Source organism: Gossypium hirsutum, chromosome A11 (assembly GCF_007990345.1).
Source record: "Gossypium hirsutum isolate 1008001.06 chromosome A11, Gossypium_hirsutum_v2.1, whole genome shotgun sequence".
Lineage (NCBI taxonomy): Eukaryota > Viridiplantae > Streptophyta > Magnoliopsida > Malvales > Malvaceae > Gossypium > Gossypium hirsutum.
Window position 1 is genome coordinate 17,007,755 of NC_053434.1, and position 20,126 is coordinate 17,027,880.

General features: G+C 31.2%; 2 protein-coding genes across 13 annotated transcripts; one reads left to right on the forward strand and one right to left on the reverse strand.

The window, feature by feature from the left end:
* The first annotated feature begins 8,529 nt into the window (after positions 1-8,529).
* Positions 8,530-12,680, forward strand: LOC107924480 (E3 ubiquitin-protein ligase RNF4). 8 transcript variants are annotated; one of them, XM_016854949.2, is made up of 6 exons: positions 8,530-8,810; positions 9,324-9,607; positions 9,724-9,778; positions 10,605-10,723; positions 10,932-11,183; positions 11,486-12,680. In XM_016854949.2, exons 2-5 carry the CDS (start codon positions 9,377-9,379, stop codon positions 11,154-11,156), a joined length of 630 nt encoding a protein of 209 aa, XP_016710438.1. In that variant the 5' UTR covers positions 8,530-8,810; positions 9,324-9,376; the 3' UTR covers positions 11,157-11,183; positions 11,486-12,680. The 8 variants fall into 8 exon arrangements, with proteins under 8 accessions (XP_016710438.1, XP_016710441.1, XP_040937167.1 ...); XM_016854952.2 differs by having other exon boundaries at positions 10,626-10,723; XM_041081233.1 differs by having other exon boundaries at positions 8,548-8,810; positions 10,935-11,183; positions 11,486-11,737.
* Positions 11,622-19,791, reverse strand: LOC107924479 (ethylene-responsive transcription factor-like protein At4g13040). 5 transcript variants are annotated; one of them, XR_005904895.1, is made up of 8 exons: positions 19,297-19,791; positions 18,378-18,485; positions 18,030-18,160; positions 16,398-16,482; positions 15,064-15,244; positions 14,339-14,460; positions 13,969-14,249; positions 11,622-13,866 (listed from the first exon to the last, which is right to left on the reverse strand). XR_005904895.1 is itself a non-coding variant. In XM_016854944.2 (7 exons), the coding sequence occupies exons 2-7, from the start codon at positions 18,418-18,420 to the stop codon at positions 14,110-14,112; spliced, it is 702 nt and encodes a 233-aa protein (XP_016710433.1). In that variant the 5' UTR covers positions 18,421-18,485; positions 19,297-19,791; the 3' UTR covers positions 13,897-14,109. The 5 variants fall into 5 exon arrangements, 3 of the variants coding, with proteins under 3 accessions (XP_016710433.1, XP_040937165.1, XP_040937164.1); XR_005904896.1 differs by having other exon boundaries at positions 11,622-13,870; XM_016854944.2 differs by lacking the exon at positions 11,622-13,866 and having other exon boundaries at positions 13,897-14,249.
* Between the last annotated feature and the right edge of the window lie 335 nt (positions 19,792-20,126).

Consider the following 20,126-nt stretch of genomic DNA (forward strand, 5'->3'; position numbering starts at 1 on the left):
ATTCCGGCGACGGATACGGGTTAGGAGTGTTACATGATTTCATTAAGTATAATATGGTAACATAAAATAAAATTTAAAATTTTATAAGGAGATTGAAATAATTAATTTTATTGATTTCAATATTATACGAACAAATTGATTAACGTTATTGAGGAATAAAATTTTTTTCTAACAATTTATTTAATTGATTTTGATGTTTTAAATTTTAAAATGTCTAGATTGATAAAAAAAATATCAATTTTTTGGCAATGGGATGAACAAATACAATTTAACAAAATTTTAATGCATCATTATAGTTTTTACTGTTTTTTTACTCGGATAAAGACTTAAAAAATTTTAGTGACCAAAATGAAAACGACTTAAAAATTAAATGATCAAAATAAAAATGTAAATATGATATGGACATGATCTTGTGTGTACAATTAGTCATTGTTAAGGACTTAATGTTTGAGTGAATAAAATGAAATTACCCTATAAGTTTAGTGATGAAATTGCAAGATTTTTTTTGAAATGACCAAAATGAAAGTACTTCAAAATTTTGATGACTAACTGGATAGTTTGCCCTGTTTATATTTACATGGATAGTTTTAGAAAAGAGAGAATAATATATATTAGGTTTAAATATGCCAATGCTCCCTATATTGTTTTGAAATTCAAAATTCAATGACCCTATTTTTTTTTAAATTAAAAATCTTGGTCCTTCCATCAATTTTGTTGTTAAAGAAGTTGACGTGATTGTTATAAAAAATGTAAAATATTTTTTTTAGCCTTTAAAATTTGCAATTTTTTTTTGTTACTTTGGTAGTTATTTTTAAAAGTAGCTAAACATTTACTAAAAAGTGTTTTTAAAGAAAATAAAATTTGTTTTATATTTTAATAAAAATATAAAAATTAAAAGAATATTTAAAATTAAAAATAAAAATATTTTTTAAATAATTTAAAGTTTAGAAAATATAAAAATTTCCAAAAAAATTCATAGATTATGTTTTTTACCCCATGAATGGTAGTAATCTCTCTCCAAAATTTAAGCTATTTGTTTGGTTAATATTAAATCAATTTTAAATATATATATATATGTTTTTAAAATTAGATTAATTATATATCAAAAAATGTGAAATTAATTATAAAAGATCATGCGAAAGTTTAAAATGGTGGTTCACCTTCCAACTATCTATAAAATATACTAAATTTTATCACACCCATAATGTGGATGGGCGAAAATATTTTATGTTAAAAAATATATCATTTTAACAAATTATTGTTGATAAAGTGGTAAGAGATTTTCATATAAATTTGTTGGCATTGTGTTTGATTCCTAGTAATGTTTTTCAATTATTCTATTTGAATATTATATAAAAAATACGAAAAGATAAAAATATTATTATAACAATATCAATTACCCTTTAAAATAAGGATGTTTTGGTAATTTTATAATTGAGTTGGTGTCGAGTTAACTTGTAACATTAATTTAGTCAACCAATTTATATATATTAATATTCTTATCACATGCGTATGCGTGTGAGCATGATGTATTTGGAATACACATGTGCATAATAATTGTGAAAGGGCATTTTTGTAATATATATAATATTAAAATAAAAAATTAAATTAATTTATTTATCATAGTGTTGTCATCAATTTTGAGTTGATTTCAGGTTAATTTGTGACACCAACTCATCAAATACATTATTAATATATATACATTTGACGGATGTAAAGAAGCGTGAATAATAAAACTAAAATGTATAAAAATTTTGTGATAAAGTTTTAGTTAAGTTGAATTTCATCACGTGCATATTTTTATTGTTTTTTTTAATAAAGAGATATTCTAAAATAAAATATTTTACTTTTAATATAATTTAATTTTTGCATTTGCATGTAGGGAAGTGTTGATACAATAAATTAATAAGGAGGAGAAAGTGATGGTGACTCGAGGGTTAATTTACCTATGAGGCTAAGGAAGAATGAGAATAGAGAGAGAATAAAGTAGAAGATTGGAGGCTTAGGGTTTTTTCGAAAGGAAGAATGATCGATCCCATGTTCCTCATGCTTCAATATATATATCGGGTCGTGTTATGTCACTGACAATACAAATGGTAGGTTTGTCTAGGTGGTCGGCTAGGTGGTAGATCCGTTGCATGTTAGTTATCGTCATGCATAGCATTATGTGGTCATATTCTGACATTCTCCTTACTGAGGTTGTACAAGATTGTTATACCTTAATGGTCCCTCAGTGGTCACTGTGGAGGGTATGTAGCAAGTGGCTAAAAGCGGGTTGTTTACAACGAATTGTTGGAAAAAAAATCCAATTCAAAAATGGTTTTCTTACACAATGTAAAATTAAAAATTTTGAAAAACGAGTTGGTTTGTGATATTTATATCAATAAACTTTTTCCCAAAATCTTAAATATTTTTTGGACTAGACGGATCCTAAATATTTTTGGCTTTCAATCGAATAACCTTCTTCGTTATTTTTATACCAAGAACTGTTTTGAGTGTAGGCTCGAACAAATTCGAATTAAATATAGAATTATAAATAATTTTCTTACTTTCAGTAGAAAAGTAAATCTCATTCCTACAGAAACACGTAGAATTGTTATTATTGAAAAATACAAATTATTCTTAAAAATAAATTCTCACTATTTTTTGGCAAAATAACAATATCTCAAAAGTTGTGTAACTTATTCTTTTTTTAGTCCTGTTGATGCCATCTATTTATAGGAAAAGAGTGAAACTCTAGTTGAATTAGTATAATGCATTTAAAGCTTATTTAATAGAAAAACAATGCTCTAACTGAACTAGGAGAGAGATGGGCTAATAGGGTGTTCTTCCTTTCATATGTGTTATGATGAGGATTCAGGTTTCTCTTGTATTGAGTCCGATTATATGTGCTTCTTGGACATTTAACCCAATATTTTATAATTTAATTCAACCCAATACATGTTTTTGTTTATATTTATCAAAATAAACATTATTTATTAAATTAAATTTTCAAATTAAATAATTTTCTCAACCCAATTCTAATTCCGTTAAAATCAGGACAACTTTTCTGTAGAAAATATATTTAGTTTCTACATTCAACGGATTCATAATAACCAATTAATTGAATTTCATTTTCGAACTTCAATTAATTAAATAATAATTCAAAAAATTTAAATTAATTCTCAGATATTTCCATATTTAGTAAGAAACTACATTCATTTTCTAATTAACTCATTTATCTAATTTTTGTCATTTCTACTCATTTCAGTTCATTTAATTTTTTATGTAATTCATTTCTAGTTTTAACAAGCTAGCGAATGGACCGATTTGATATATGTTATAATGACCCAATTTTTAGTGGCATGAAAATAGCGGTTTCGGGACATTATTTTCGTAAACTGAGCCCATAAATATTAAGTAGTGATATTTACGGAGTTAATGTGTAGATGATGTAACAACTCGATTTTTAGTGGTGCCAAAAATGATGATTCTGGAACCCTGTTCTCCGATGGTTGAACCCGTAAATATTATTAAATAATATTTACGAGTTTATTATAATGTTATACTGAATTTTGACAAAATATAATACTAATTGGATAGTTAGTTAAAGTACAAGTGGTTCGACCCTAAAGTTAGTGGTTTTGAAAAATGAGGTATAAGGACCTCGTTTCTGCAAGCTGAGCCTATAAGTATTTTTATTAAATATTTACGGAGTTTCTATATAGGTGATTTAAATTTTAATTTGAAAATTTTAGTGATTTGATGGATAATTAATGTATAATGACTAAATAGTAAAAACTGTAAAAATTGATTTCTATTGGTTTTATTTGATAATAGGGTTAAATAATATTTAGATAAGGCCTAAATGAAAATTAGACCATTTTATTTTGATAATGGGTTGAGAGATTATTTAAAATAATATTAAAAAAATATTTTTATAATAAAATATTTAATAAGTTAAGAAACATAAAGATGAATATTTTTCACTTCTTTTTTTCTCCATATCCGAACCTTAGAGGAGGAAAAAAGCTTGAGTTTCAAAATTTTCATTTCTTTGCATGGAAAGTAAAATTAAGCTCATTTTTCCATAAATTTTATGTTTTTGATATCGTGGTAGTTTAATTTAGTTAATTCGTGTGTTGATTTTCAAAACTGTTAAATTTTGAGATGTTTTCATTGTTGAATATTAAAACTTTTAGTGTTAAATTGATAAATTTGGTGTTTAGAGATGACTAGAGACTAAATTATAAAGTAAAATTTATTAGTTACGAGTACAAGGACTAAAGTGTAATTATTTCAAAATTAGCATGAAATTTCTGTAATTATAGATAATAGAGAGTTATAATAGGATGAAATAAAGTAATTGAAATTGATAAATTGTAATAAATTATTATATATTGGAGGTTAGTCGAGAAAAAAGAGAAATTATGCATTAATCCCTACTGTTTTGTGGTGGTTGTTTTCCCAAGAAAGTTCATATGGAACTTACTATAATATTTTATATTATGTTGAATTGTATACTATAATATTTTATATTATGTTGAATTGTATGATCATATTTATTAATTTATATGTATGTGAAATTTTAATGATTTATGGCATTAAAAAGGACTAAATAAAAAAATGTGAGATTTGTGATAAATACGAATAGATACAGAATATCGAATGGATGTAAAATTTGTTATACAAATGGATGATAAATACATGGTGATGTTATATGGTTTAAAGATGTATATGAATTGCTATTTGGAATATGTAAATGTATGTCTGAACTTAGTAAACAATTGAGATAAGAATGTCATGTTATTAAGATTCCAAAAAAGGACATGGGTTTTTGATCAAAGGTTGATTCGATGACTTGAGATCCGACATATGTTGTGGAATCTTTGAAGCTAGTGTTAGCAGCTTCGAACTAAACTGGTGTTAGCAATCGTGATCAAAAGCTAGTGTTAGTAGCCCGAATACGTAAACTTGTATAAACAAATGGGTGTTACAACCAATGATTAATTCGATGGCTTGAGATTCAATATTTGTTGCAGATCCTCTGAAGCTAGTGATAGTATTGTCGGACCAAGCTAGTGTTAGCAACTATGATCCAAAGCTAGTGTTAACATCCCGATAATGTCAGTATATGTGATCAAACTAGTTTTGTATATCTGAGCTTAAATTGCTTCAAACCTCTGAGAGGAAAATAGGAATTGAATATGACAATTTAATGCAAAATGAAACGATTGAGATATGTGATCATATTATATATTAATATGTTGCAAAGTGAATATGAATTGTATGTAACATGGATAAGAATTTAATATAATTGCTATGAATTGAATATGAATGTGATGACATATCTCATGCTATATGAATTGTTAGATATGTATATGTGACATGTTATATAAGTGCTTGATGTATAATCAAATTAACCTATTGATTGTTTTATTGAAATGTAAATGAAAGATATGGATGCCAAAGGATAGCATGATCATGCTAATGTCTTTTTAATTGATTCGTTGTTATATTATCAATGTAAGTTGTGTAATTTCAGTGAATTTATTAAACATATAACCAGCAAGTTAATATTTCTTTCATTTGCTTTGCACGCAAAAAACAATTGAGGATAATATACAAAGGGTATTAATGTACTTCATGAATAATGTTATTAAATTATTTTGTTCGAATAAATACAAATGCATATAGACAAAAATACTCTACTTAAGGTACCTGAGCCAACACAGTTGCCCTCTCAGTTGACTTGCGTGGGTTCGCAGGTGTCTGGTCATGAATGATTAGACAAAAGGGCACCATGAAGGGTGTGGCACGAAGGGCCACCCAAGAGCACCTAACTAGGCTCTTGCCAAGTCATTCTTCATTCTACCCCGTGTTACTGCTGAGATAGGGGTATAACATGAAGCTAACCTATTATAATTAGGACAAAAATAATAATAAAGGGTGTTGAAAAAGGATTTTATATAATTGGCATTGTAAAACATATTTTTTAGTATTATGTTATGATTTTATATTATTTATTAAAAAAATAAGCTTTTTTCAAACATCCGTTCAACATGAACTCAAACTATATGATTTTATCTTCAACTTCTAATATTGTATAAAAAATAAAAACTCTATTAATAGAGTCTAATTATAACATTTCCTACTACATTACAAGGGTATTTATCATCAATTACTTATATTTTTAAAGTATAAGTATATTGAAAATCATTGCATAAACATGCAACTTCTATTTTTTATTGTAAAAAAGATTAAAAGGTGGATTAAAAGACAGATAAAAGATAACCATTGAAAATAAAAATAAATGGAATGCAATATCAATGAGTCATTGTTGAACTAGGCGACAAAAACAAATAGAAAATAATATTGAAAGTAATTTATTTTTTCAAACCACTTAAGTGTTGTATTGGAAATCAATTGCAAACGTTCTTGTAAATGTTGAGCTGTCATCTAATAATTGGTGAAATATGTCAAGTAGGGAAAAGTTTAAAAGCTGAAAATTTCCGAAATTATTTTAAAACATTGCTAGTAATGTATGTGTTTGATTGTATATATTAACTAAAATATAAATTATATATTTATTAAAAAAATATTATAATATAAATGTATAATTTGAAAAATATTTATAGTTTGTATTATAATTCATATAAATTAAGAACAAAAAATAAATGTTTAAGGGTAAAAAAACCCCTGATAAAAACAAAAACAAAAAAAGTAATCAAGTCATTAAAAAATTCACCCTATTAAATCATTAATGACAAAAAAAAATTAATTAAGCCTTTTCGTTAATAAAAATTATCAGTTAATTAATTTAACCGTTAAATGTGCTGATATAGTTACATTAGTTATTTGTGTTAAATAATTGTTACATAATTGCAAAAAAAAAGTGATTACATTGGTTAAATACACATTTAGTAATATTTATATTAAAATACATTATATTTATTTTAAGTTGACAAATATAATAATCAACATGAAACAATAAAAAAAAATTAAAAATTTTACATGTAAGATGGTACATTCACAAATAACATCATCTAACCATAATCAAGCACAATGTAAGAAGGATAATAGATATAACAATTTTTAGCAATTAAACACATGATATGATAATATTTATTTCTTCATCTATCTATATTTTTACTTTTTGTGAATTCTCCATTTATCTGTTTAACACATTAGTATTATATAAAATCTGATTCTATTCGAAAAATTTGATAAAATTTTTAAATTTTGAATTAAATAGTTAGAGTTATTTGAATTAATCAAATTATTTGGATCAACTCGAATAAAAAATTAAGTTTTTCGATTTAACTCGAATATGAATTAAACAATTTGAGTTATCCGAAAATCAGAATAAGAAAAGGCAAAACTATGCCATTTTGATAAATATTTACCTTTTCTAACGTTAAAAGTTAAAATCATTAAGTTAAAAGGCAAAACCACGTTGTTTTGATAACTGTTTACTCAATAAGTTAAAAGGCAAAACTATTATATTGTTTACTAGTTAAATAATCGATTCATGTAAACGTAATATTGAGTATAAATAATAGAATTTGTTAACTCGACTCGACTTGACTCAAAATTTTTTGACTTGATTCGATCCAATTCGAAAAAAAATTAAATTGAGTTCGGTTGCTAAAATAAGATTCGTCAACTCGACTAATTAGAAATTTTTTGACTCGATCGAATACTCACCCTAAAAAGAGGCTTAAATTTTGCTTCTTATTATTTTTGAAAAGTGCTTTTGAGATCAAAATTAAATTTGAAGTCATAAATAATGCAAATCAGATAGCTTTTGAAGTTAAACGTGTTTTTGAACCAAAAGTAAAAACAATAGCAAGTTTTTTTTAGCTATTGCTAAAAATAAAAGTTAAATATGTTTTAGGTAATATTTATATTAGATATATAATTATTTTATTATTGAAATTTATATCAAATATATAACATCATATATTTAAATTTACAATGGTTTTATTTTAATATTATTTGAAATATAGATTATATACTCAAATTAGATTTTATAAATAATTAATATTAATTACTTACAAATATTTAAAAATTATTTTATACATGTAAAAATATTAATAATGAGTTATAATAAAATATTTGTTATATTATTTCTAAAATATCATCATATTAATAAATTTAAAAATTATTTACAACATCATGCCTAAAATGAAAAAATATTTTTTTGAAAACATTTTTCAAAAACAACTAATAACTCAATCAACTATTATATATAAAAGAAAGATCTATTTGTACTAGTGTGAAATTAAAGTGGTTCCATAATTTATTGATATAATTATACTTATTATACATGTAAATTTTTAAATCGATCGAATATTTCTATTATAAAATAAATAAATAAAATATTTTAATTTACATTAAACTTGATATGTACAATATATATTAATTGAACCCAAAATATGAGACTTGAATTATTAAAATATTAATGGTATAAAAAAATTACAATTTTAATATTACAGCGTGTAACTGAATTATTCCCAAATAAAAACAAAACTTTCAGTCAAAAAGGATAGCCAAGCGAACGCGGTTAGCAAAAGACTTGTGAGAGCGAGCGCTGCATATGTAAGCGAATACGTACCCGGGTCCAGGAAAATGAAGAGATATTGCCACGTGGAGTCTCACACCGACCGCGCAGCTTCTTTCCAATTGGAAAAATTTTCCCTTGTTTAAAAACCCTAGAGGCAATAAATCACCTCGATTCTTCCTTTTGCTTACTTTGATCCAAAAGATTTTTCCAATTCCTTTTTGGTAGAATTTTTTATTTCTCGATTCGATTTCGTCTGTGCTTCTTGGTATGGTATTTGATTTCATATACTCTCACTTATTAATCTGTTTTTTTTTTCCGATTCGATGTGTTGGTGTAGTGGTTCAAGTTTGAATTTTTTATTAAGTTTACGTCCTTTTTATAACAATGATTTTATGTTTTTACTAGAAAACTTAATATACAAACCTGAACTGGAATATGTTGATCAATTTGTTGCTAGTTGGACTCTTTGTTAGAAAGATTTTATTTTTTATGTTAAAAGTATTATTTTAGTTACTCATCCCATATCAAAAAATTTCAAAGAATGGATTCTGGATTTTTTTTTGTTTTCAAGTTCTAAATCACGAGGTTTGTTTGCTTTGGAGGTGTTGCTTTTCAGATTGAACTCTAGTGCGTAAATGTAATTAGCAAGTATATTAGACTATCAGTTGTCAGTTTAATTGTTTTTCTTAAGCACAGAAATCAAGTAATTGTTTGCTTTTAGTGAAAACATGAGAAGTATTTATCGTAAATTTACTGATGTGTTTTTAGCCTCTTTTAGGTTTATTGAGACTGCAGTCCTTGGATGGTACATTGAGAAATCATAAGCAGAGCATGAGCACTCTTGAGATAAGGGGGCCTTCTCTTAGGGGATATCGAAGGAGAAAGGCAGTGCTTGATCTGAATGCTCCACCCAGTGAAATCAGGGAGCAGGAGGGTACATCTCAACAGGCTGGGTATGAGGATCAAACGAATCAATCTGTACAGTCTGGTCCACCTGCAACCATTGATGTTGAGGCTATTGATGATGATGTAATTGAATCTTCTGCTAGAGCTTTTGCAGAGGTATGCTTCTCTTGTTTTGTTATGTTGTGTTTTCACCTTAAATTTACATGAAATCTGTTTTTATGGATAATTGGCATCATGCTGATTGTTATTAATTTACCTGGATTATATATCAGGCTCAGAACAATTCTAGGAGGAGCCGTGGAAGGACTGTGGTTGATGTTGATTCAGGTAGTTAACTTATGAGGAATTGGGGTTTTAGAATTTCTGTTTACATCAGTATTATGTGCACTGTCATACTCGTGTTGCATTTTGATTTACTACCTTTGTAAATTCATGCCATCAACATCTGAATGTTAAGGTTGATGTCCTGTGGGTTTCAATTCCTGTCTTGATTTAGGTGCTTCATTGTTCTTGTTGGTTTAGGGTCCTAGAGAAAATTTAGCTCACCCCCATAATTTTTGGACATAAGGAATTGCAATTCCTTTTTCATGTTTGAAATAAGACAAGTTAGAAACACATCAGTCACACTCCACTTAACTTAACATGGCATAATCGATGTGAAAATGCAGGTGATATATTATGTCCCTTGCAATTGATTAAAAGAAGCTGATGAATAAAAACACTTCTTTATCTAACTCAGATAATTGTAGTAAAATGGAAATAAAAGAGGAGATACTATTAGTAATTTTACTTTGCTATTTGCTGTCTGTATTTTATCAGTTTCCTGCTTTTACTGTATATAAAGAATTAGTGAGCATTGGGCAACCAACTCTTATAGGGTCTGTGATTAATAAAATAAAAGAGATTTTGTTAATTTATATACAATTCTCTGGTTTTTAATCAAGCTGTTTACCCTTATTCGGTGTTTGTGGCCTGTGAGTGGGATTTACTGAGGTAGACATTATTGCTTTTCAGTTTTGTAGCTAATCCAATCTTATGTTTTACTTGTGTGATTCCATAGGTCAACCAATTCATAGACTTTTGTTTCTTTATCTACTTCATTTATTTTTTGAAGTTAAAACCTTATATTACTCTGTGTTTTTAATTGTTGTAGCTCACATTTCTGCCCTTCCAGGCTGGTCAGCGAGGTCAAGTAATAACAATCAGAATATGCACAGAAGACTTCCTCCGAGCTCAAGCATTATTAATTTGGAAATCTCGCCACAGTCAATTGTAAGAACTCTATCTCTCAGCGCTTTGTTCAAAATATGTAAAGTATTTTGGAGGAAAACTGTACATATTTGCTGGTCATCATATCCAATACATTGTGACTGGAGTCTGGACATCTCTTTATTTTTTTACACGCTCTTGGGTTCTTATGGGTGCATCACTCGATTTCATTAAATTTCTTAATGTTTACACTTGCAAACCATTATATTAGCAGGTTGAGGAAATCACAAAGCCACAGCCACCTCCAAAGGAACCAACCTTCAATTGTCCAATTTGCATGGGTCCATTAACAGAGGAGATGTCAACAAGATGTGGGCATATTTTCTGCAAGGCATGCATTAAAGCTGCAATAACTACACAGGCAAAATGCCCAACTTGCAGGAAAAGAGTCACAGTGAAGGAACTAATTAGGGTCTTCCTGCCATCGGCCAGTTGAATAAAAATTTCATGCTCAACTAGTAACGTGCGTTTACTATTCTATTATCCTTTTTTAGGTTAAATTTTCATTTGCCAAAGAAAATAGGAAGAAAGGTTGTGAAATTGAATTATACATTGTGGAAGATGTGCATATCTACCTCATGTGCTTCGATGCCTTTTTTTTTTCATGGGTGCGGGTTTTGTTGAAATCGATGTCTGATATGCTACTCTGCTATTTTTCTTCTAAAGCATTTTGTTTGCGTTGACGATGGTTTTTTTTCCCCATCTTGATACTTTTCTTTAGCCTTTAAGGAGTGTGTTCTAATGGTGATTGTTATTTTATTTCAGGGATAATACAAACTGCCCTTGCAAAGATAAAAAAAAAAGGTCAATTCATCTGGTGGTGTCAGTGGAGCTAGTTTTTGGAATTTCTGACATGTGCAGTTCTAAAACTATGTTTTAGTGGACAATCTTTTTGATTTACTTGTTCAGGCTGGCTGAGCTTCATTGTTACTAAAATTTGTTATTAAGATTTTGCTGACTGGTATTCTAAGAACATTCTTTAAGGTGATTATATATAATTAGAATATTTTCACTAAATGTGCTGGAAATGTCAACTGTTATATTTAACATGATAGTATTATTATAAATGGTTTACTAATTAATCTTAAAAGAGTGATCCCGAATAAGTTCTAGTCTTACTGTGACCTTGTTCCAGCAACAGACGGGCTTGGGTTAAGCTGAATTGTCTTTGTTGACTTTATTATTAACGATCAAGAAAGGGTAGTGGATCACCCTTTTCCTCTTTCCTTCTCTTTTCGTTTTTCTTCAGAAACGTAGGGCTCTCTCGTTATAATTTGGTGGTTCAGTGGTTTTAAGGGTGGCTTTAGTGGTGGTAATGTTGGACGATTCTCTGCCTTCCTCTTGCAGAGAGGCTTGATGAAGCTCGTTTTGTGGCTTTTCTATCTTATCCTGCGACAGGGTGGTGGTTGCCGTGGAAGGTTCGGTCATGGCATGGCTTTAGAACTTCTGCAAGGCACCGTGGGCTTTTGCTTCAGTGTGACCTTGGATTTCCTGTTTCTCCTCTGCTCATTGTCCCTGACCTATCACAAAACGTGATTTGGTTGCCTGTGAGATAAAGGGGTCGGCGCCTATTTATTGAGAGTGTCCTGTTCTGAGGTTATTTTCGGTTGATCTTTCTATTGAGGAAGAAGAAGGTTTATGTATGGCTCCAGACAGTAAGAAGAGGAAGAGGCCAAACATTTTGGTGACAGGCAAAAAGCATTGGGGATTTGGTAAAGGAGAAAACTTGCACAACGGCTGGGACGTCCAACTCCACTGCCACATCATCATCAACGAAGACCTCGTAACTCCACTGCTTCCATTACTCTCTAACCATGTGTGTACGTGTGTGTATATATATATTCCTTGAAAAGTTGGTGCATGAGTAAATTGGACTGGGTCTCGAAGTTGTTTGTGTGGTGTTACTTTGATTCAGCGTCTCTTTTGTGTTAATTAATGGGATCTGTTTGTTGCGTTGTCATTAATGTTTAGTTTCTAGTCTTTAAGCTTGTAATTTGTTGTATTGTTTATTAGCGATCTTTGTTTTAGTTTCTAGTCTTCAATTAATGGCCTGGGTTTTGCTTTTTTTTAGACGATAATAATGTAAGTGTCCATTAAATAATTTCTTTAGCAGCAGCAGGCAAGCAATCATTTGATTCTAATGTGTTGAATTGGGAAAGGTCTGTGATGGAAGAAGGGGGAAACATTGTAGATTATCGCAAGTGCTCCAAACCTACAACAGTGTGTTATTTGATGGATTAAGAATAACCAATGTGTTGTCCTGCATGTGATTTGAGTTTCCAGTTAATTTACTTGACTGTTGTCTCAAAAACTCGTGATCGAGGAGGCTATAGAAAGCTACCCAGTGCAGAGGACAATGTTATAGCTCTAAAGAGTGAGGATATCACTCGAAATATCACGACTATAGTAGATTGTACTAGGGTTTGGCCCTAACGACATCTGCCCTCCCTATATGCTGCGTTCAATGAGGCTGGTTCGCTTTATTTGTATATTCTCTATTGTGTTGAGCCGAGCGAGCTTCATAAGTTCTTATTTCTAACATGACATCGTTTTGACTTTGGTTGTGTTCATCGATTATCTCATGGGATTGTACTAATATTTGATTGTTGGTTGAACAGAAGACTGCTGCTTATGTTCAGAATGTCTGTTTTGATTTTCATTAATAAACATAATGCTTGCCATTTCCAATTTGAAACTCTAAACCAGCAGCAATGCAAACATCTCTTCCACAGTTAATCGATTGCAAGAGTTGGATGGATTGATTATTAAGGAACTGCCACAGTTAATTAGAGCCTTTATTCACCAGAAGGCCTATATGTATTCCTTATTTCCAGTCCTTGAGATTGCATATTTTAGCTGCAAAAATTAAATTTTATTTCTTTTTTCTCATGTCCCCACCACAATTACGTATTTCGGTGCTTTGACTCATAAGAGTCGCACTAATAATCCTAGGTGATAGCCACCTGAGCATGAACCTCCCCATTAATGGCTGATGAAACCATAGACATGGGCTTAAACTAAACTAAACAAGGATTAATGCTTCTTGGAGCCTAACCATTCTGCAATTTTGCACTACACTTTGACAGCAACCATGACCTCTGAACAAATTAGGCACTATATAGCTTCATATTTGCAATGCCTTCCATCTGTCTAACAACCGGGAATCGTGATCAGGTGAAGATGCAACTAATATTTACTAGTAATTATTTGAATTCAAACTTAAAACACTGTAGATTATATATTATTACCAGAAGATAACGAGATCAAAATATCATTACTTGGCTGGCTCCAGTAGGGGCCCTTCCTACACACAAAAAATGGAGACCCCGCAACTAGAATTTAATTATTCGAACCAGATTATTCGGCCTCACTCTAAACACCTTTGTTTTTCATGAGGCTGAAGAGTCTGGTCCCATATCTTCTGAAGCTGAGAAGCTATTCTTGACAACTTGTTTGGTGTCCCACTCATCGTTCGCTGTTGTGGACACAGGCCTCTTCTGTGCTTCAACCTCGAGCCTTCGCTTGTATTCTGTAATCATTGTTGAAAATAAACCCATTGAATATTTAAATGTTAACAGTTTGGATAATAAGGATAGAACCTTAAAGAAAAGGGTTTACTTTTATTGGTAATTGAACGTCGAGTATATGCCAAAAACTCGTCCCACTTGAATTTCCTAAGCTCTTGCTTTTCCTCCTCGGGAAGGTCAATGTTCGGCTCCCTTCCACACATGAATGCAGCTCTACAGATAAAAAAAATCTACCAATGAGTTTCAAAATCCATTAGTCTATCCATCAAAATATATACTCAGTAAGTTGCATTACCAAAAAAAGGGTCGATCTAGAAATACATCTTAGCACATAAAGAAATGATAGAGTCCAGCTTTTTTTTACTTATAGTAGTCGACATAATAGAAAATAAAACCGATGAATATAAGGGGAATAATTGAGATATAAAACTGCCGGAAAAATGCAGCTCTTTACCATCCCTTTATTTCAGGAGGCTAGGAATCACATATACCTTCATAACTTTTTCACGCTTACCATCTGCTATTCTTTTGTAATTTGCATATGAATATCACTTTTGTTGTATATATCACCAATATACGTGAAGACTTTCAAAGAAATTTCTTAATAAAATGAGCAACAACTTTAATGAACAGGACTTGTTCTTTATAGCAAATCAATGTTCTTATCAGGCTCAGCTTAAAGATTTTTTGCAGTTCTATTGAACTATTGAATCAACCTTAATCCAAAACAGTAGAATTTGCATTACAAATAGTGATAAGAGATTCTAAAAATTGTAGTAGCAATCATTACAAGCAAGATAAAAGCCAGCTTATTACCTGTCATATAAACGGGCAGCTTCTTCTTGCGAACCCACTGTTCCTAAGTGAATCTGTTTCTTGTCAACTTTTATTGCTGCCTGCCATTTCATATTTTTGAAGTATACACCCCTCATCAGACATTGTTCTTGGTTTTGAAGATGCTTCCTCCTGTGTCGCTTTCTGTGTTTGATTGGTTGCCCTACATATAATAACATTGTTCATGGACATCATACAAAAATGTAGGAACTAAATTGGCTCCAGGTATCTGATTTTGATGCCAATGAGTAATGATATGTTTTATCTGGAAGCACCATGGCATGAACTCAGTTCAGAGATATAACATTTTCCTCTTTATTTTTAAGATACAAAAAGTGATAAAAACCATCTCTTCCTCAAATTGCTTCCATATTCATGTCAAGCATGGCATTCATCACAAGCAGTACTCTAAGATAGCCCCGAGAGGAGAATAAACAAAAACAGGATTCAAAAGAGAAAACAGACTCGGTTTTCCACATTAAATATCAGCGGATCAGATCATTTTCATAACTTCACATTGTTGATTCTCTAGGCAGCAGTGCCATGCTTCAACTGATGATGGCAAAACTATTGAACTTTAATGAACCAATTGTGCAATATTTTTTATTTTTCTTATTTTGCACAGAGATAAACTTATAGGATAGCCCCAAATTTGGGATACATGAACCAACTAGTGAGAGGTATATTGATGCAAGGATTGTTGGAAATGCTCCCGCCATGAGTCATTGCCTGTTCTGCGGGTCTGAGGGTTCGCCCTCACAGTTTTGTCCTCCGAGGAAAGGCACATTGATAGGGGAATGGTGGCCTTTCTTTATAAGGTCAGAATCCTAACTTTGACTGGTAGATGAGGGACTATTTTCTCCCTTGACACTGGTCCCATTAGTCAAGGGTGCCAATCCATTCCATCGCAATGGTGCCATCTGCAAGAATCTGTAGTGACCCCTCAACAAGGCAAGAACAGTATAGAAGAGAACAGAGGTGTCATTTTAATCTAGACTCCACCATCATAAATGCAAATAAGGCCATTTAAGTCTGAATAGACAACCATAACATAAACCCATTAGTGAGTATAAGCTAGAATTTCCAAATACTCAGGTTCCATTAATCCCAAAAGGGCATGAACAGCCAGCTGATGTATTCTTTCTGATCAGATGCAAATAGAATTTGATAAGCTGGAAACCTATTAATATCATCTTAATACACGTACAGTTTCAAAGAAAGAAAGAAAGACCAACACAAAACTATAAACAAGTAACAAGTTTTCCAGCTTTATTGATATTAACAAACATTTGGAACAGGTTTCTTAAGATACAAACCTGGAAAAGGTTGACTATGATGCTCTTTTGATGAACCAGAGCCAGAAACATTTGGTGATGCAAAGTCGACCTTAGCAATGCTTTTCTGAGAAGCAGCATCAAAGAGGTACATGCAAGTGTTAATTCTACTTCCAAAATAATAAAAATAGTAATAATGATTTGTCTATCACGACATTAAGAACCTTAATCATTTAACATATTTATAAAGAACTTCCAATTGGATGGCCGTGAGTTAAAATAACTTAAAAATAGCACAATAATATGAACTAAAAATTCAGAACAGAGAAGGGTTTACACAAACAATACAACAGATTTGGAAATGCAGACGGCTTTTATACCTTACAAGTGAAAGCAACTCTGAATCAAGAGTACAATGGACTAGTAAACCAAATATGGATGCGCTTAATGAGCATTTTAATTGACACTATTTACCCTGTGATTCTAGCTCAAAAGGAACCGCAATATACTGAACAAATTTTTAAAAAGAAAGGGTGCCTTAGAATGCAACGGCTTACCAAGCATCAACTATTCTCCATATTGGCAAGGAACCGAGGAATCCTTAGGATCATATACTTGGAAGCCACAAAATAAAATATATTATCATTCCCTATTGCATCTGTTCTAGTAAGCAGTGTTATCCTACATCTATTAAATCTTGTATTTCCTCTAGTCATTATGTTCAAGTTCAGGCATCCATCTTTTACCGTTAGGTTTTAGATTGGAAGCTTAACATGTTCTGTAAATTATGAGTGAAAAAAATAATTCTTTCTATTCAATGATTCATAATTACACTGATCCACCTTCTGAATCACTTCTTATAAACTATACATGCCTCCAACAGATGGTGGATATTCATTCAACTATAACTACTACACCAACCATGAAAATTCACCAACCACATGAAAGTATGCAGTTGACTGGGTACCATGAAAATACAGTTAGCAAAACACTGATGAAGATAGAATGCAATCTCTGCCAGTAATTATCAACTAAGGAGACACTATATCATGTTTGCATTATTGCATGTTACAAATCTTTCATAGAATATGAAATAGAGAGGATCCACTATAAAGGGGGAATAGTTCTTTCAAACTAACCATGATCTTTCTTTTTTCCCTTTTTTGTGGACAAAGGTGGATGAAATGACTCACTTCTAGAATTATTATATTGTGAAAAACACACCAGTAAATATATAATTATGGAAAAAACTAAGTTACAACACCGATTTAAGATTAGCAGAGATTTAAGAGGTGAGATATGAACTATGGTGGAAGATCCACAATGGTAATACTCTTTTTTATTCCCCTCTTCATGAACATGTACTAAACCTCACACCCCCCAAGCCCACCCTTGTGTGTACCATGCATGCTTGTCATTTAAAATAGCGGACACTGATAAATATGTAAAATTGGCCAATAGTTTGACATAAGATAGTGAGAAATTACTAAGGCAAGCATCCATGAACCAAGGGGAAAAGATAAAATTAATCTTTGCAAGCTGACAAGTAGATACAAAAAAGGTAAAAGAATAGTGATACAAAACCGATTCATATCAACACAACCAAGATGTCAAATTAAAACCGTTAGACCATTTAATACTGTATCCGGTAGCTTGCTAACAAAGCATTCTTACCCCATGCACGTGATTGATGAAATCTGAGGGCAAGGGATGCAGACTGACTGATTTCGCATTATGACTAGAATTTTCAGGTATATTTCCATTATCAAAAGCTCTAGGAAATGGAGTAAAAAAGGAACTCCTCCCTGCAAAAGGTCATCAAATTCAGTGAGTGGCATTGTTCAAGCATAACATAGAACCTGCTTATTTACATTCTATCTAACTCGTAATTTAATCAAACAAACTTACGTAGAAAATATAAAAGAAAATAATTGAAGGACATATGTGGTGAATTTCCCTACTCATTGCAATCAATAGAAGCAATTAATTTGCAATTTAAAGTACACCACAACCAAAGTTTACCAGAGCAGAGTCCCAGGAGCTTGCGTCTGCGTAAGCTCACCATGTCGGGAAATGCTTTAACCAGAAAACAATGGTTTAATTGGTAGCCCTTTGCATTTATCCCTATGTCTGCTTGTAAGATTACAAAAGATGGGCGTGTATCAGTAGAATAAACAATTTGAAAAAGACAAGCATCATATATAGCAAAATGAACAAGATGGCCGACAGAGATAGGAAACAGCATCATAAGTAAACAAAGATATCACATATCGTAGAGCAAAAGGATAGAAGGTCAACACATAAACTGAAGGCCATTAAAGCTATAAGTTAATACAAATACTGTACTCCGGACAAAGAATTCCGATGGCTGAATACCAGCCTTTCCCTCGTCATTACGTACGTCTCAGTTCAATTATGCCACACAGAAACTAAAATCTAAGCTCACTATGTACGAACTAAAATCTAGTCCTTTCTCACTTCAGGGGAAATTGTTTTCACTTCTAAAAGTTAACCAGGCTCCGGATAAGGGGGCCAGGTGACAATAAGCTTTTTATGTATAAATTAATTAATTAATTAATTCATCATAATTTGCATAAAGTAAAGCCAAAACTTTAATCATGTGAAACTAACAAAGCCGCCCAATGACTTTGCCTAAAAAGGATCCCAATTATCTCTCCCAAATAAGTCAACCCATCAACCTACCACCTCTCATGGAAGCAAATGCGGTGAAAAGAAAAAACAACTATAACACAGAACCCAAACCCCAAAATACACAAAAATCAAAGAGAAGAAAGAAACCCACAAACAAACCCAAAGCCTTTAAACCCTTCAAAGCGAAAAATGGCGATAACCCCATGACCAGGAAACGCAAAAGCCACCCATTACAAGAAGATAAACAACAAAAAAAGACGAGGCATTGTTTTTATCATTTGTTTGGTACCTGAGACAGAGAAAAAAAATAAAAGAATAAACAAGGTGATGATGGAGTCAGCGTAGAAACCGAGAGAAAAAGACAGGTTTTGTAAAGTTGACACTAAAATCTGGTGAAAAGAATATATGGATATATATAAACTGTGTTGTTGTGAAGGGACGAAAGGAAGATGGTGCTTGAAGAGAAGAGTGAAGGGAGAAAGAAAAGAGGAGTGTTTTGTTTATGAGAAGTTGGTAGTGGCTCTCATGAGTCATGCATCTACCACCACCTTTTTTTTCTGCATTTATGCTAATTTTTTAGTGGAAAAAAGGCTCCATTTTTATGGAAGGGTGGCGGAGCTGCTGCTGATTGCGTAAACAAGGGAAATGGAAATAATCAAAGAAGCAAAGGGCCAAATCCAAAGGCAAAAGTCTTTGTAATCTGTAGATATTAGAAGAGGAACGTATATGCTTGTATTTGTGTACTTTTTAATCACCTATGATTCCTCTATTGCCCCCTTTCCTTCTTTCTATGTTATAAACACTAAAATTCCCTTTTACATTTACTTTAATACCGTTTTACATAGACTATTATTGGTTTTTTAGGCAAATAATAAGATATGTTTCCAATTTAGGCGAAAAGTGATTTTTTTCATGGATTTTTTCCTTTCCTTTTTAATTTGAACCAGGTTGAATGTGTGTATTTTTAGCGTGAAAACAGGATCGAATTAAATTAGAAATTAACACTTGCCACAAAATATTCTCAATCATATCAGCAATCAAAAGAGGGGATGAGTACAAATCAACAACAGTTCTTGCTCATACAGTAAATCTGAAACACCTATTATTCTCTCTCAAAAT

Coding starts and splice junctions, on each gene's coding strand:
- LOC107924479 (XM_016854944.2), bottom strand. CDS start 18,420: ATGGTGAGCTTACGCAGACGCAAGCTCCTGGGACTCTGCTCTG. Junction 16,483..18,029: donor TCATCAATCACGTGCATGGG/GTAAGAATGCTT, acceptor GCTGCTTCTCAG/AAAAGCATTGCTAAGGTCGA. Junction 14,461..15,063: donor GCTGCCCGTTTATATGACAG/GTAATAAGCTGG, acceptor TTTTATCTGTAG/AGCTGCATTCATGTGTGGAA.
- LOC107924480 (XM_016854949.2), top strand. CDS start 9,377: ATGAGCACTCTTGAGATAAGGGGGCCTTCTCTTAGGGGATATCGAAGG. Junction 9,608..9,723: donor CTGCTAGAGCTTTTGCAGAG/GTATGCTTCTCT, acceptor ATTATATATCAG/GCTCAGAACAATTCTAGGAG. Junction 10,724..10,931: donor AAATCTCGCCACAGTCAATT/GTAAGAACTCTA, acceptor CCATTATATTAG/CAGGTTGAGGAAATCACAAA.